This window comes from Neopelma chrysocephalum, unplaced genomic scaffold (assembly GCF_003984885.1).
Source record: "Neopelma chrysocephalum unplaced genomic scaffold, ASM398488v2 Primary Assembly neopelma1_77, whole genome shotgun sequence".
Lineage (NCBI taxonomy): Eukaryota > Metazoa > Chordata > Aves > Passeriformes > Pipridae > Neopelma > Neopelma chrysocephalum.
The window spans coordinates 4090682-4105593 of record NW_020897738.1 but is presented as its reverse complement, the minus strand read 5'-3'; the positions used below and the strand labels follow the sequence as shown (position 1 = coordinate 4105593).

Genomic DNA, 14912 nt, shown 5'->3' with positions numbered 1-14912 from the left:
ATGCTATGGGCATCGGAGCCCATGTTGTCCTCCCACAGGGTCTCAGCTTCCTGTAGAGCTTCTTGGAATATTCTTCCTTCTCTTCTTGCCTGTATTCTTTATCCTGGACCTATCAGCCTGCTTTCCATTTTGAAAGGACACTGTCAAAACATCTCTCATCACTGTTGAAATAATGCTTTGCCTGTTGTTTAGAGTAATCACCCCTTGGCAGCCTGAGCCGGAAATCTGTTTCCTTACTGAGTTGTTTTTTGCCTCTGACTCACACCCCGGTTTGTTATTGTAGGGTTTGCTCTGTGCCAGGCTGCCAGCGGGACTGGTGCATAGTGAGGGCTTTATGCAGGACCTTGGTGTCCCGAGCACCACGCCTGGGGTGGGGGAGAGGGGCAGCATCGGATGCTGACACCCCTCTCCACCTCTCCTGGCTGGAGCAGCATGACCCCTTGCGATGGGCACTGCTCCGGGCGAGCCCCCAGCGCTGCTGGAAGTGGCTCGGAGTTGTTGTCCAAGAGCCCAGTGATGGCAGAGAGGGAGACCGCGGTCACACACAGCCAACACCCTTGACAGATGCAGCCAGCCAAAGTCTCCACAGAGGTGACGCTGTTTCCCTGTCTGTGCTGAGGGTGACGGTCCCACCCTGTGTCTGCCACCTCCAAAGCACAGCCACAGCGGCTCCGTCTTAGGTACCTGTTGTTGGGCCAGAGTGCGTGGCACCAAATCGGCAGGAAATCTGCTGCCACCCTCGAGCCATCTGGCTTTGCTTCCAGGACCGAAGTGGAGGTTTTGCATCACCAAGGCAAATCCCAAGGGGGTGCTGTGCATGGGTACTGTGGCATGGAGAAGCCTCAAGAGCCCGCACCATGACAGCCTTCCTTGCGGAAGCACTTCTGCACTGCACGGGGTTTTGTCATGCCTCCAGGGAACAGGGCATGGGACAGGGTTTGAGTGTTGGGATACCTCCTCTGAGCTCACTGGGCTTGCTGGGTCGTGCTCAGAGCTGACTTCTCTTTTTCCTTCTTCCTTCTCAGCTTCCCTGGAAATGAATGAAAGCTCTCGCTGGACCGAAGAGGAGATGGAGACGGCTAAAAAAGGTGAGACGCTCATTTTCTTTCTCCCGTTGACTGTGCTGGAGCTAACCCAGCAATCAGGGATGGATGGTGTCTGACTGCTGACGTCAGTGCAGGGTGGTGGGTCCTGAGCTGTGGGGCCAGATCCTGCCTGTCCTGCTGCTGGTTTGTTCTCAGCATGCCTCAGGGAGGGTTTGAGGAAGGCAGGTGGTGGTGCAGGGAGTGTGCTCAGCTTCTCCGGCCCCAGGACCTGTGCCAACACCAGGGATGTCTGGACTGTGGCTGGAGCCGGCGTGTGTCCCACGAGGCAGGAGTTGGCTGTAGGAAATGGGGAAGGCACTTTGCCTGTTGCTTTTTGGAGCTGATGGTACCTGTAGCCTGTAGTTTCACTGCTCTTTGGAGCCTCATGCCTTCACTGTGACCTTTTCCAGGCACACAGAGAGTGTCTGCCTGTGTTCACAGCTCTGGGATTTAAGGAGAAGACAGTGAACCCCAACACTCCTCAGGCACGTGTTGGGGAGCCCTCAAGAGCCAGGGCTGCGGGCAGCATGGGGTGACTTTACATCCTGGAGCTGATTCAGAGCCTTTGCTGAGACCATTTTTAAAAAGTGCTGAGTGTAGCACAGACCTTCTTGCCACTTCCCCTCCTTGTGCCGCTCCTGCGCCAGCTCGTTCACTGCTTTAATTTTTTGCCAAAGTCACGTCCTGTTGATGGGCTGTCGAGCTCACGTCCCCAGCCCGTGCATCCCGCTTGCGTCGCTGCCGAATCTCCTGGCCCGGAGAGGATTGTAAATGGGAAATTAAAATGGAAATGAGTGCCATTCGGGGATGGCAGAGGCAAACAGGCGTGTTAGCAAGTTCGGCTCTGCTTGGAAAATGCACCTGCTGCCGGGATGGTGATTACACGTTCTGGAGCGCCGGCTGCCCAGGTGCCGATGGGAGCTGTGGACTTGGATTACTTTGCCTGTGAATATCCCGAAGTGTTTGGCTCGCTCGCCTTTAAGCTGTTCCAACCCTCTTTACAACCCCGTGCCAATCCTGCGCGTTGCTGAGCGAGGCTCTCTATAGTCGCAAAACTTAATAGATAGACTTTAATCAAGCAAACTGGCCGGGGGCCAGGTATGGGGCGAGCAGGTGCTGGCAGGGGAGGGTCGTTGGAGGGATCTTTCCCGAGCACGGCTTTGTTTTGGAGATCAGCATCTGGTTGTTAAGAAGTGGCTCTTGTTGTTTTATGCTGAATGCTGGAGGTGCGCTTAAGGAGTCTTAAAAGCAGCTGCCAAAGCCTGTGTGAAGGAAGGATGAAGCGTGGGAGCACGTAGCACTATTCCAGCCCAGGGGCCAGGAGGGGGCAGGGAGATTTGCTGGTGTAAAGCCCAATGGCTGATGTTTCCCCCTTCGTTACAACCTGGGAAACTGAGATTGCAACACCAGACTTCTACAGAAAAGCCAAATTCCCCTTTGCCAGGAAGCAGCAGCTTTAATGCTTCAAACTGGCTCTGTCTGGCATTTCCAGGGACCGGCGTGGTGGGGGTTTCCGACTCACAGTGGCTGTGAAACTCCGGAGGTAACCTCAGAGGCTGGAGGAGGCGGCGGCAGAGCCTGGTAGAGCCTGCTGCCAGCACGGCTGGGCAGGGGCAGAGGAGGTGGTGGCCCGCACTGGGTGGGCTCAGAGACATGGGCACCATCCTCCTCACCATAAGGGCTCAGCCGCCCCAGCCACACTCCTCCCTGTACTGGTACCAGTCAGAGCCCGTAGCTGACTGATTTAGGGAGTTAAACAAGCAAGATGTGAGTCCCAGGGAACTTCAGCCCTACCACCCTGGGGTGTTTTGGCAGATGGGGAGGGTGACTGCTGCTCCCAGCACCTGCCAGGCGGGAGATCAGCCGGGCCTTGCTGTCCGCCCTCAGGTTTTTTGTGCGTGGCATGAAACTCCATGTCATTTGTGCTCAGGGAGGTGAGAGAAAACAGCCCTAGGACAGGGAGACACCAGAGTCGCCTGTTCTCCACAGTCACAGAGCTGCACAGGGAATTTCCAATCAGGAGAAGGCAGGACTGTGTCTGCCGGGAGAGACAGTAGAGGGGAGTACCACGTTATTAAACTTAAACAGGGGAACAAAAACCCAGCAAGAGGAAAGTTCTTGCTTAATGACACTTTTATTACGCAATAAAATTCGATTCAGTAGTCTGTCAAAATGTGCAGAGATTGGTGTCACGATGGGGGAAGGTGTTTTTCTGATGTTATCTCCTTGCGCCGTGGCTGTGATCCTTGTAGCAGGAGGTTTTGATATAACTGGAGTTGCTCGAGGATTTCCCCCTTCCCTTCCTAAGCCAGGAAGCGGGCAGCACCCACTGCTTTGCCGCCGGGCAGGGTGCAGAGGCATTCAGCAGCGGGATGGGGCTGCTCCTTAAAAGGCAATGTTTAGGCAGCTCCTGCCTTTGGGGGACCCACCGGAGGAGTCCACGTAGGCAGGAGTTCGAGGTAGGCTGGGAGTTTGCAAGCAGCGGGCGAGCGCCAGCCTGGAGCAGTGGGTGGGTTTATTGTCCCCCCCAGCCCCTCCACCAAGTGTCACCGCTTGTGCCAGCACTGCAGAGCAGCTGCGATAGTGCTGGAGCTGAACTCAGTGAACCGGGAGGTTTCGACATGACCTTTGTTAGTCTTTAAAGTCTGGTATCTGTTCTCGCCCCGCTCGGGGTTTTCCCCTGGGTGTCTAACAAGTGGTTTTGTTCTTTGAAAAGAGGCGGGTGGAAGTGGCAGGTTCTTGCCAAGGTCCTCCCGTGCCTTGCCCAGGCTCTGTGCTCCTTGTCCTCAAGGCAACCTCAGGCTCCTTACGCCTTTTCCCAGGCTGAGAACATGGAAAGGCCACGGGATGGAGTCATTGTGATGAGGCAGAGGAGAGTTGGGCAGAAATGTAAAATGCTGATGACAGTAACTGAATAGTTACTTTTGGGTAGCTGTAAAAAATTCCCTTGAATACCGAAGGCACTCTTTCGAAGGCTGATTTTCAGTGCTGCCAATAATTCATCTGAGTTGTGGACTGACCTGAACCATTTTTTTCCCCAGTCCCACTCTGTTCACAAAACTAAAATAAAGTAGATTTTTTTTTTTTAAATACTGATTTCTTCAAATTAAGGCACAACCAAACCCAATGACAGGAAAGCCCATGTCAGAAGCCAGCCACCTCCCCACACCTTTATGACAGGAGCTGACTGCAGCACAGGTGATGCTGGGGAGCTGGCAGCTCTGAACCTTCCTTTTGTCTCCCCTGTGCTCGTGTTGGAGCCTTCCCCTCTCCCATGAGAGATATTTACAACAGTAAAAACCTGCTGATGGCAGTAAAAGTGGGCTGGAGAAACTGGTTTGCAGCCCATGCTGGTCACTGCCTATTGTCCCTCTGGCTGGCCTTGGGGTGGGATGTGCCTTGGGGTCTCCCACCCAGGTGTCCTCTGTCTAGGCTGGGTGCAAGGGTAGCTCGGAGCAAGGACAGACCAACCTGCCCATTCCAGTGCTCACAGCCTGAGTGCCAGCATGTGCCTGCTCCGAGCAAGCCCTGTGCTTGCCATGAAGTTTGTACAAATTTGGAAATTACTGGGCGCCACGAGGGCAAAACTGCGTCCAAGGTGTGAATTAGCCACACTTAACCTGCCTGAGGCTGTGGTCAGCTGTAGTCCCATCCCTGCTATCCCAGGCTGGGGCTTGGCTACCCTTCAGCCAAGATGTTACCCCCAGGCCCATGCCTGTAGTGCTGCTGCCTGTCATGCCCCTGGAGCTGTGCTTTCTGACACCATTGGCTGAACATTTCTCGAGTGTGTAGGAGCAAACTGTGAGGATTTGCCTAGTGAGTGTCAGTGAATGGAACACAAAAGGCCTGTCAGGAGGAACTGCTGGGTAATTACTATAATTTGCTGCCTACATTTTAATTTTGAGCATTATTTTTTCAACAATAAGGGAGCAGGAATAATATCCGAACGAGGTGAAGGGAGAGAGCTGGACCCACCAGCAGCAGCTGCTCAGTGTGTGCTCACTGCCATGCACTGGAGACTCAAGTGTCCTGGCTGGACAGGAGGTGATGGCACCTCTCCAAGAGCAGGCATCCCAGGTGGGACTTCCTGTCCCCTCCCGTGGTCAGAGGATGGGGGCACAGCACAAAAGGAGCGTTGTGATAGGAGTAGAAAAGCCAGGCAGGTCTGTGATCAGGGCAGAGGGCTTGATGTTTTGCAGCAGGTGGATGCTGTGGTCCAGGAACCATCTCATTCAGAGGGAAGACCTGGGAGCTGAAGGTCCCCAGCCAGGGACAGAGGAGAGGGAACATGGCAGTAGAGCTGAGCTGGTCGAGGGTCCCAGCTCCATACCCACACCTTGTTTGGTGGCGCTGCCTCCCTCCAGAGAGGTGGCATGATGGGTGTGAAAGCTGCTGGGGAGTTCAGCTCCAAGCTGCCTTGTAGCCTTGGGGCACATCAGAGGCCTGCTTGTATCCAGCTGCCAAAGGAGAGGTCCATTGGGAGTGCAGCAGGCTGGTTCTGGCGTTGCCTTCCCAAGGAAGGAAGGGCATCACCCACCACGATAGCGAGAGCACACCGAGCTGGCTGCCTGTGCCGCGGTCCCTCCAGCAACACCCCACACACTGTCCCCTCTGCTTCCCTTGGCCCAGCATCAGGTGCTTGGCATGCACCTGGCTCTGCCACCCACTGATCTGTGGCCCTGGAGAATTTACTCACCTCCCTGTGCCTCGGTTCTCCCACACGCTGCGAACCACCCCGAGGTCAGTGCGGGAAAGTGATGCCGACCACGCTTTCGGGATGCCCTGGGTGGTGTTGCTGACTCAGTAGTGCTGGTCGTTCTCTGGAATGGGATTGCGGCACATTTTGGCTGTGGTGTAACCAGAACTGTCTCCATCCCCACACCCAAGAGGGTGTGTGGGTGCAAGAGATACTGGAGCATCATACCAGGTACCGTCGGGTGTAGGGAATGATATCACTTAGTTTTTCCCCTGTAACCTTGATCTGTTAATCCATGCAAACTCCCATTAAGGGACCCTTTTACGGGCTCTCTCCACCCTCACCAAGCCCTGGGTGGAGCAGGGCGGCTGTGCCAGAAAGCCTTGGAATGGCTCTGGTAAAAAAACCCAGCTGCAAAAAGCCAAGGGGGTGCGAGCCGACGGCCCTCGCCCACTGCGCTGCCCCTCCGGGTTTCTTCTCTGTTCCCCGAGATGCCGAGCACGGTACCCCGCTCGCCGAGCAGCTCTTCCTCCCAGCCTCCGCTTGCTGTACGGGAGCAGAAGCCCCGGTCCGTCCATGGCGAGACCGGTGCCAAACCTCTCCCCATCTCTCCTCTGCCAGGGCAGCAGCTGCAGGGCCGAGGTGTCCTGGGGCGCCACGGCACCCCGTCGGTGCGGCACTGGGCTCGCCGGCGCGCACGTCCCTAAAGAAAAGCGCCTTTGATTCACTTGAGAGCGGAGAAAACTATTAGCCAAGCTTTGTTTTCCTGGATCCCTCCCCCTGCTGCTGACATTCAGCCGAGAGCGAGGGAGACAGAAAGTGAGCGAGGGAGGGCGGGAGCGGGTGCCAAGCGCCGCACCCCTTGTCAGCTTGGGTCAGCGCCACGTTCGTTATTAATGCTCTGTCTAGAGGTCACATTCAGATGCAACGAGCCCCGGGTCAGCCAGAGGAACAGATTAGAGCTTGCTCGCTGCTCCGCCACATACCGACGGCACCGGCTCCCCGTCCCCGGGCTGGCAGGAGCGGAGCTGCCGCGTTCCCGCCCCTTCGCCTTTCTCCTGCCTTTCTTTTTTGTTTTTAATTATTATTATTATTTCTTGGCAACGTCGGGCACCTCCTGAAACTGCACAGCCTCTCTGTAGCCCCAAGCTGCTGAGCAAGGAGGTGAGGTAGGGGAGAAAATACTGGCGGCGCTTCCATCCACCTTAACAACCGCGGCTGCAGACGGCTGGAACGCTCCGGCGAGCGAGCAGGAGGAGAGCGGAGAACGCTGTTCGCTCCAGAGGGAAGAGCGCTGGGACCGGAGCATGTGTTCCCACCAACTTCTGCCATCGGGGTCAGGAGTCTGCCGCCTGTGACCTGGTTTCCAGCCTCGGTGCCCGTTTGCTCGCCGCTCCCGGCTGCCCATGGCTCTGAAATCCTTTCGCCCCCAGGATTTAAGGAACCGGCTTTGCTTTCTTCTCTGTCTCCGGCTGCTGCGAGGGAGCGAAAGCGAAATGCGTGGGGAGGGTGTGAGCGGAGCACTCGCAGCGCTTTGCAGCGGGCTGCCGTGCCTGGGGGGGCTTTGAAGAAGTGCCCTGACACCCGTGTCCTTCCCAGCCCACCCGCTGCACACTCCAGGTGCGCTCCCTGCCCGCCAGAGCCGGAGCCGGAGCACGTAAGTCGGGTGTTGGGGTCCGAAGGATGGGGTTAACCTCAAGGTTGTGTGTAGTTGCCTGCGGCAGACCCTGCGTCCGGAGCCCCCGCCCCGAGCCGAGGAGCGCAGCCTTCCTGAGGATCTGATAACTCGGTTAGTCATAGTTTCAGTTGCGATGTGGAACGAAGGGCCGCGCGGTGCCGAGGCGGGCTGGTGTGCCGGGCTGGCTGCTGCCGTGCAGGGCTGGCGTGTCAGGGACTGCGGGGCAGAGGCTGGGGGTGCAGGGGTTGGGGCGGCTGTGCTGACAGAGCTCGTGGAACTGGGGTGCCTGGCGAGCCGGGATCTTACCGGCAGGTCGTGAGGTGTCTTGACTGGTCCCTTCCGATTGTGCAGATAACTACAGTGTGGAAAGCAGGTGTTGCTGTTTTGCTCTGATTTAATGCAAAAAGAGAACAGCGGCCGGGCTCCCTGCTGGTCCCATGGGCAGGGGCTGCAGGCAGCCACCTCCTCCTCCTCCCGAGCCCAGCACGGGCCACCTGCCTGGCCAGCTGCAGGAGCCTCCGGCAGTGTCCTGGTGAGAAGGGGCACAGCCAGCCTGGGCAGCGGGAAGGACAGCCGGGAGCTGGCACTGCCTGTGGCTGGCAAAGGTCACACCATGCTGGGGACCACTCACACTGACATCCATCAGCCCCCCAGCCCCGAGCTCTGCCATGGCAGGTCCCCTTGCCCGGCGTCTCTCCCGCGAAAGCACCAGAGCTCAGGGCACATCCACACTGCTGCCAGTGTCCTTATTTTGGGGCTTTGCCCGGGGTGCAGCAATCAGCCTTGGCCCCGGCTGTCACACTTGGTGCTGGGCCACCAGCGTGGTGATGAGCAGAGGGACAGAGCTGCTTGTTTGCTTTGGACGGCAGCAGTGGGTTGTGTCAGAGGGGATGGGTTGTGACACAGGGGACTGTCCTGTTTTCCCCTGCAGCATTCAGCAGCGGTGGGGGGAGGACTCCTGCCCCCGCTCGTTACCTCACGGTTGGTGGCCGGATGTGATTTTTTTTAATCTATTATTATTTTTAAGAAGTCCCAGCCCGCCAGTGGGGTGACAGAGGTCGTGGGTTTGGCTGAGCAAGGCTGGGAGTTGCAGAGTTAAAGCTCAAACTTGTTTCTTGGCTTGCCAGGGCCCTTCTGGTGCTCAGTGCGTGTGATGCCTTGTACATGCAATTTGATAAGCCTGGTGCTGGGACGGGCAGGATACAGGCACTGGCTGGATGTTAACTCCTGCTGTGCTGAGTATTGCTGGTTTTCTCCAGGAGCTTGGAAGTAGGGAGGGGAGTTTCATCTCTCTGTGGGTTCATAGTGCCATCTATTCAGTCCAGCCATACCCTCAGCCCCCACGCTGTGCAAGGGGCACAGCACAGATCCTGGCCAGAGGTGCGTCCCTTGGGCCCTATTGCCTGTGGCTGTGCTGAGATCAGTCCCTGAGGTTTGTTTTGGGGCTGAAATAGAGGTTAGGTTGGCACTTAGGACTGGCCTGGGGCTCAGAAGTGACACATGGCAGCAGCTTGGCTGGAGGCTGGCAGCAGGGCTGTGGCACAGCTGCCACATTCCCAGGCACAAACAGAGCTACGCACGGGAGCTCCAGTGTGGGACTCACTGTTGTCCTGAGCCCTGTGGCATCAGAGCAGCCAGGGAGGGGTTGGATATGGACCTAGTGGTCCGTGCCTGTTCCCAGGCTCTGTGGTTGGTGGCTTCTGGGCAGAAAATCCCCCAACAAAGGAGGAAGATGTTCTTAGCAGGTTCATTCCCTCTTGGTTTTCTTCTTGAAGTCACCTTTTGTGGTAGTACAGTGCCCCTGGGCTCACAGACTCTGTGTCCTGTGTCCTCAGAAGGTGCAGGGGGAAGGCTGGTGGGGCTGTTGGCCTGATGGTGGCATCATGTGGACAGCCAGGAGCCAGCCAGGCTGGCAGTGTCCCACAGGCTGGTGGCGGCTCCAGCCCCACCAGACACCACAGGAAGGACCAGCCACACACCAGGAATAATTGCAGGCAGCAAGGCGTTATTTCCCAGAAAGCCTGGATGGTCCTTTCCCGGGTCACCTCCAGGAGCCTGCAGTGGAGGGACCAGGGTGCCACTGCATGCATCCCTGGGCTGTGGTTGTGACTCCCACCTCCAGCTGCAGTACGAGGGGTGCTCAGACACCCCTGCAGAGACCACAAGGACACAGGGTGCTGACTGGCTCCTTCCTCCTCCTTTTCCTCCTCCACCCTGCTGGGTTGCCCCAGCACTGGCAGGAGCCCCATGCTCGGGTGGCACCATCTGGCCAGGATTGCCAGCCCTTGGCATGATGCCTGACCTGGGAAGCTGCCTTTGCTCATGAGCCTGTGATCAGCACTAATCCCTCAGCACGCCTCTTCCCAGCCAGGGACATCACCTGGACTTCTCTGCCAGAGTGCTGACACTCACCTGCCTGGGCTCTCCTTCCCCATCCATAACAGGGCTGTGTGCTCCAACCCCCTGAACTGCCTTGTCACACCTTTTGAAATCGTCACTGGGGCAGAAACGGTGGGAAGATCCTTTGCTTCGTGGTAGGGACTGAGAGCAGCTGTCCCAAGTTCTCCTGGATGTGCCAACACCTCCTGCAGCCGTCCCAAAGGGAAGGAAGCACTGCTCATCCTCGTGACTGCCCAGTGGCTGGCCGAGACATGCCTGTGGGACGTATTTTATTCCAGAGGCGGTCGGCATAGTGCCTTTTTTCCCCTTGGAAAGAAAAACAGGCTCTCATAGGTCATCCCCTGGCCTAGAAGCCATTCAGACAGGTGCTAGTGACCATATTGTTCCTGTGGAGTTTGGCTTGCACGGAGGATGTTTCCCATCCTGCGTGGATAATGCTGCCCTTGTATGAGCGCATCTGGTGTTAAACTCTTCTCCTTTCTCCCTCCTCCAACCACAGGTCTCCTTGAGCATGGGCGGAACTGGTCAGCCATTGCCAGGATGGTGGGCTCCAAGACCGTGTCGCAGTGCAAAAACTTCTACTTCAACTACAAGAAGAGGCAGAACCTGGACGAGATCCTACAGCAGCACAAACTGAAAATGGTGAGAGCCCCAGCCCAGCCCACATCAGGGCACCGTGGGTATTTCCTAGGAAGTGCTTGGATGTTTCCCATAGCCAAGGGGGGACTTCTGTCTTCTTAAATGAAAGCTGTGGGGGCTCCGGAGTGATGCAGAAAAGGGTTATCCACCCATCTGTCCCTGGGAGGTCTGGATGAGGCAGAGCTGCTGGAGGTCTGGATGAGGCAGAGCTGCTGTGTGGGAGATGCCTGGGTGTCTGGAGCATGGCTGGTATCTCCCCTCTCTGTGGGGAGATAAGGAGCAGGAGGAGGAGCAGGCTGTGGTGTGTTGGCCAGGACATGAGCTCAGTCCTGGCTGCGCAAATACTTTGGTGAGGTTGTGCTGTTCCGCCCTGGTGAGCAGAGAGCCCGGCTCGGCCACGCAACTCTGTGCCTTGCAGGTTCCTCAGTTACCCAGTAAATTGCCAGTTTGCCCCAGAGAAATTCAGGGACTTAGGAAAACATGAGGAAAGGCTGGTCTCAACATGGTTATTGGTTGTCTTCAGGGCTGTGAGCAGATGCCCACATCGCTCCATGCCTCAGTTTCCCCATCAGAAGGGGCTAACGCTGCTTCTCTTCTGGCATGCAGTGCAGGGTGTGAGTGAAGTGGGGCTTGTCTGGTGTTCTGGAGATAGCTCGGACTGCTAAGAGCCACTAAAGATTATAATTATTTCATTTGTAGAGTATCCTGGGGTTCCCAGTTTCTGGCTAATAGAATTCACATGGCTAAACCCCCAAGGGGTGCTTTGAAAATGCAAAGGACAATGTTCAATGCAGGAATCTCTCCAAGCAAGCTATTACAGCAAGAGTAAAAAGAAAGACAGGAAAACATTCAATGACTCACCCAGGAATTTAATATCCTAGTCAGTCTATAGGAATGAGAGAAAAAGAAGACATCGGCAATTCTTTTTTATTAATTCTCTATGCACAGAGACACTCCTGTGTTCCCATGTTTCACTGAATTGTTTTTAGAAACAAAGCAAACAAACTATATAAAAGACCCCCAGACCCATATAAAGACTGGAATGAAATGTGCATCAAGCCCTCTGAATATAAAAAGTTACATTAGAAAGATATCATTGTTCATTACTGGGGAGAATCTGAAATAAGATCATACAGCTTTGCTGGCAGTGGAGCCGGTGTGTATTAATTTACTCTGCTCCCTAATGTTGCAGAAATTATATCACGGAAGTGTTTTTCTGCAGAACCACATTTTTCCCTGCATCCGTCCCTCCAAGGCAGCCGCTAGACTTCTCCAGTCTAATTGCTCACTCTCACTTGCAGTTTATATCAGCATCATCATTTTATTTTTCGAGCATTGGAGGCTGTGGGATTCGGTCGTGGAGAAGAACAATGAACATTCAGCTGTTATTTATTGTACTCTATTGTTTTGTGGCAACAGCAGATGCCAGAAAGCTGAACAAAATGAAAGAACAACTGAGATTAAATTGCCATAGACCTTCCTTCCTGACTCCTAAATATATTCCCAAGCAAAGCGAGCCTTCAAATCTCATCCTATACCCAGTTCAGCCGTGACCTCTGTGGAGGAAGCACGTGGCGAGGCAGTGTGGCATCGCTTAGTTTTGCCATGACATCCACAGATGATTCCCTGACCTCATCACCAGCAGCTATTGCTGATCACGTGCAGGGAAATGCAGTGGCTCTGCTTTTCCTCCTCTTGCTTAACGAGAGTAAACTTAATTAGTAGATCTCATTCATTTCCCAAATGGGGCTCGTTAATATTGTAGCCTCCTCTTCCAGGTAGGTGTGACACCAGGTTTCCGCGGTGTGCAGGTGGCTCGGATGAGCTGTGCGGCCAGGCCAGCGGCCGTGGCTCGTGTGGGATGGGAAGCAGACACCCGTGGCTCGAGCTGTCCCTGCCAGCCAACCACACCATGGGACAGGCAGCCAGTGACTGCTGGGGCAGGGTCAGGCCACCTTCGAGGCTTCGCTTTATCTGCCCTGTTGTGTGTTTTGGCTTGGTTTCGCTGCCGCACGGCTCGGATGTGTCCCAGGCATCAGCGTCACTTAACCTTGACCTTCTGCACACTGCACTCACTAATCTCAGCATTTAAGGAAAGCAGGGCATTGGGATACATGGTGTTCTCAGAGCTCTTCTTTCTGTTAGTGGCTGGAGATTAGGCACTGTCTTCACCGGCACCTCTCTACAGAGTGATTGTTACTTTGGGCTTGTCTCTACTGGGGCTTGTTTTGGCTTGTGCAGGAAAGAGGGCAACCTGTTCCCTGGGCTGGGGCTGGTCCTGCTTGGAGAACCAATCTTTTGGACCTCCTTTGAGCAACATTTCTTTAATGCCTTGCTTTTCTGGGTAATGCTGGCTTTGCACAGCAAAATGCTTTGAGAGCACAGTCTGGTGGCCTCTGCTTCTGAGGGATGAATGTGTCTCTCTTGCCTTGGTGCAGACTCTTGCTCTCAGGGTGGAGAACTGAGACCCTCTTCACTGCAGTGGCAGAGAGGTCCTTTCTGCAGGGTCACTGCTCTACCCCTTCCCATTACTGCCGGCTGCTCTCACGGCAGAGCGTGGGAGTCACTCTGTGGTTAGACCTAGTCCTGGCACGGTTGCAAACACACATCACTGTGTGATACCAGGCTGGGACTGCCTGGTTGTGCTCTTTGGACAGGCTGAGACTGATGGGAGGTTCCCATCATGATGGTTTTGTGTTGGTAGCAGGGTTTGGAAACTGTTTGGGCGGTTGCTGTCATGTGAGTTGGTGAGAGCGGGGAGAGGCTGAATTTGTCAGGATGGCCCAGAAAGACATCATGGAGGAGGAGGCATGGAGTGACCCCTTGTGCAGAGTTTGGTGTCCTCACTGTGGACAGAACTTCTCCTCAGTGGTCTTGGCAAGGCAGAATGCTTGAGTGGCACCAAGTCCTGGATGTTCCTGGATGTGGAAGGTAGAGAGCCACAAAATAAGCACCAGCATGACCACAGCAAATGGTCCTGGCACCTTCCCATGGCCTTGCTGGCAATCACTTGGATTAAAAGTACATTGTTACGATGGGAGATGCCTGGTTCCAGGCATGGCTCACAGAGACTCTTGTTGTTAGGACAGTTTTGGTTAGGATCCCGTGTCAGCCGTGGGAGCCCTGGGGCTACTTATGGAGGCAGGGCAGGATGGGACCCCTTCCTGGGCAGGGTGCAGGGAGCAAGACTGCTCAAGGAATCTGGAGCTGTCAGCATGATAAGTGGCGAAGTGGTGGCCTTGAATGTCTCTCTAGGTGTAGCCAGGATCTGCTGCCTGGATTTCATTCTCCTTAAATATCAGCAGTGGGGTCTGCCGGGAGAGGGACCCACGGTGCCCCTGGGGCTGCTCCCTGCTCTGCTCTGCCAGCAGCTGCCAGCCCCAGGCTCTGGCCAAGTAGGGTGCTGAGGCAGAGGCTGGTTCCCAGCTAATTCCCACAGCGAGGAGCCTGCTCCTGCCCGCGGCTGAGTCACGGACCCGTGAGTAAGAGGCAGAGAAGTCTTTGCCATAGTAACGTCGGCGCTTTGTCACCGCATTAGCGTGATGGGGAACTGCTGCTTCACACAGAAACGTGCGGTTGCTGAATCGCTGCCGTGGCAGAGGCGCGAACGCCGGCAGCACCGGGGCATCGCCGGCAGTGCCGGGATGGGGCGAGGGAACCGCGGGGCCCGGCCTTCCTCCAGCCACCTCTCTGCGCCTGCACAGAGCCTGTTCTCAAGTGTCTTTTTTCCCCTCTCTTCTGCCCAGTTTGATAAAAATAGATTTTGAGCAAGCAGCGTTTCCAAGCAAAAAGCAGTTGTATTTGTTTGTTTTATCTGGAAGTTTTCTAAAGGATTGAAAAGTTGGGGGTGGGGGGAGGGGGGACCAGCTTTTCCCAGCACAGAGATCCAGCAGCAGAGTTAACGTTTCCACCACGGCTTTATCTTTTCATCCATGTAAATAAACGTCCTACACACGTCACTCATGTGGGGTTTGCAGGGAGAGCCGGAGATGATGAGCCTGTTCCTACTGGTAATATTTACTCAAGCAACAAGAGCAGGAAACAATAGCAAAGCCAAGACTTTTCCTTTAGGTCTGCAGGAGGGAGCAGCTGCCCGCGCCCTCGTGGCTGTGGCACGTGCCCCAGCAAGGGAGGACAGGGCTGTCTTGGGGCAGGACAGGACACCAGGAAGCTCCCCTTTGGGATGCCGTGCTTCACGGAGCGTCCCCACTGTTCACCAGTGACAGCTGCCCTGGCATGGCAGTCAAAGTCCTTTGGCAGCACCTGCCAAAGGGGTCATGAAAGCTGGTGCATGAAAATGTTGGCTGGGCTGTATCTGGAGCATCAGCTTTGTTGTCTGCAGATGAACGTCAGTTCGGAGCCACATATGTATGTGTAGCTGAAGGTAGAGCCTGGAAATGCGCAGGACTAACAC

The 14912-nt window shown here is 55.5% G+C and overlaps 1 protein-coding gene across 2 annotated transcripts in view; it reads left to right on the top strand.

The window, feature by feature from the left end:
• The window catches only part of NCOR2 (nuclear receptor corepressor 2), a 140513-nt gene that overhangs the window by 85505 nt on the left and 40096 nt on the right, over positions 1-14912 (top strand). For both annotated transcript variants that reach the window (XM_027689672.1, XM_027689673.1), the window contains 2 exons: positions 1026-1088; positions 10359-10501. In XM_027689672.1, coding sequence (XP_027545473.1) covers positions 1026-1088; positions 10359-10501 — 206 coding nt within the window. The remainder of the gene's footprint in view (positions 1-1025; positions 1089-10358; positions 10502-14912) is intronic.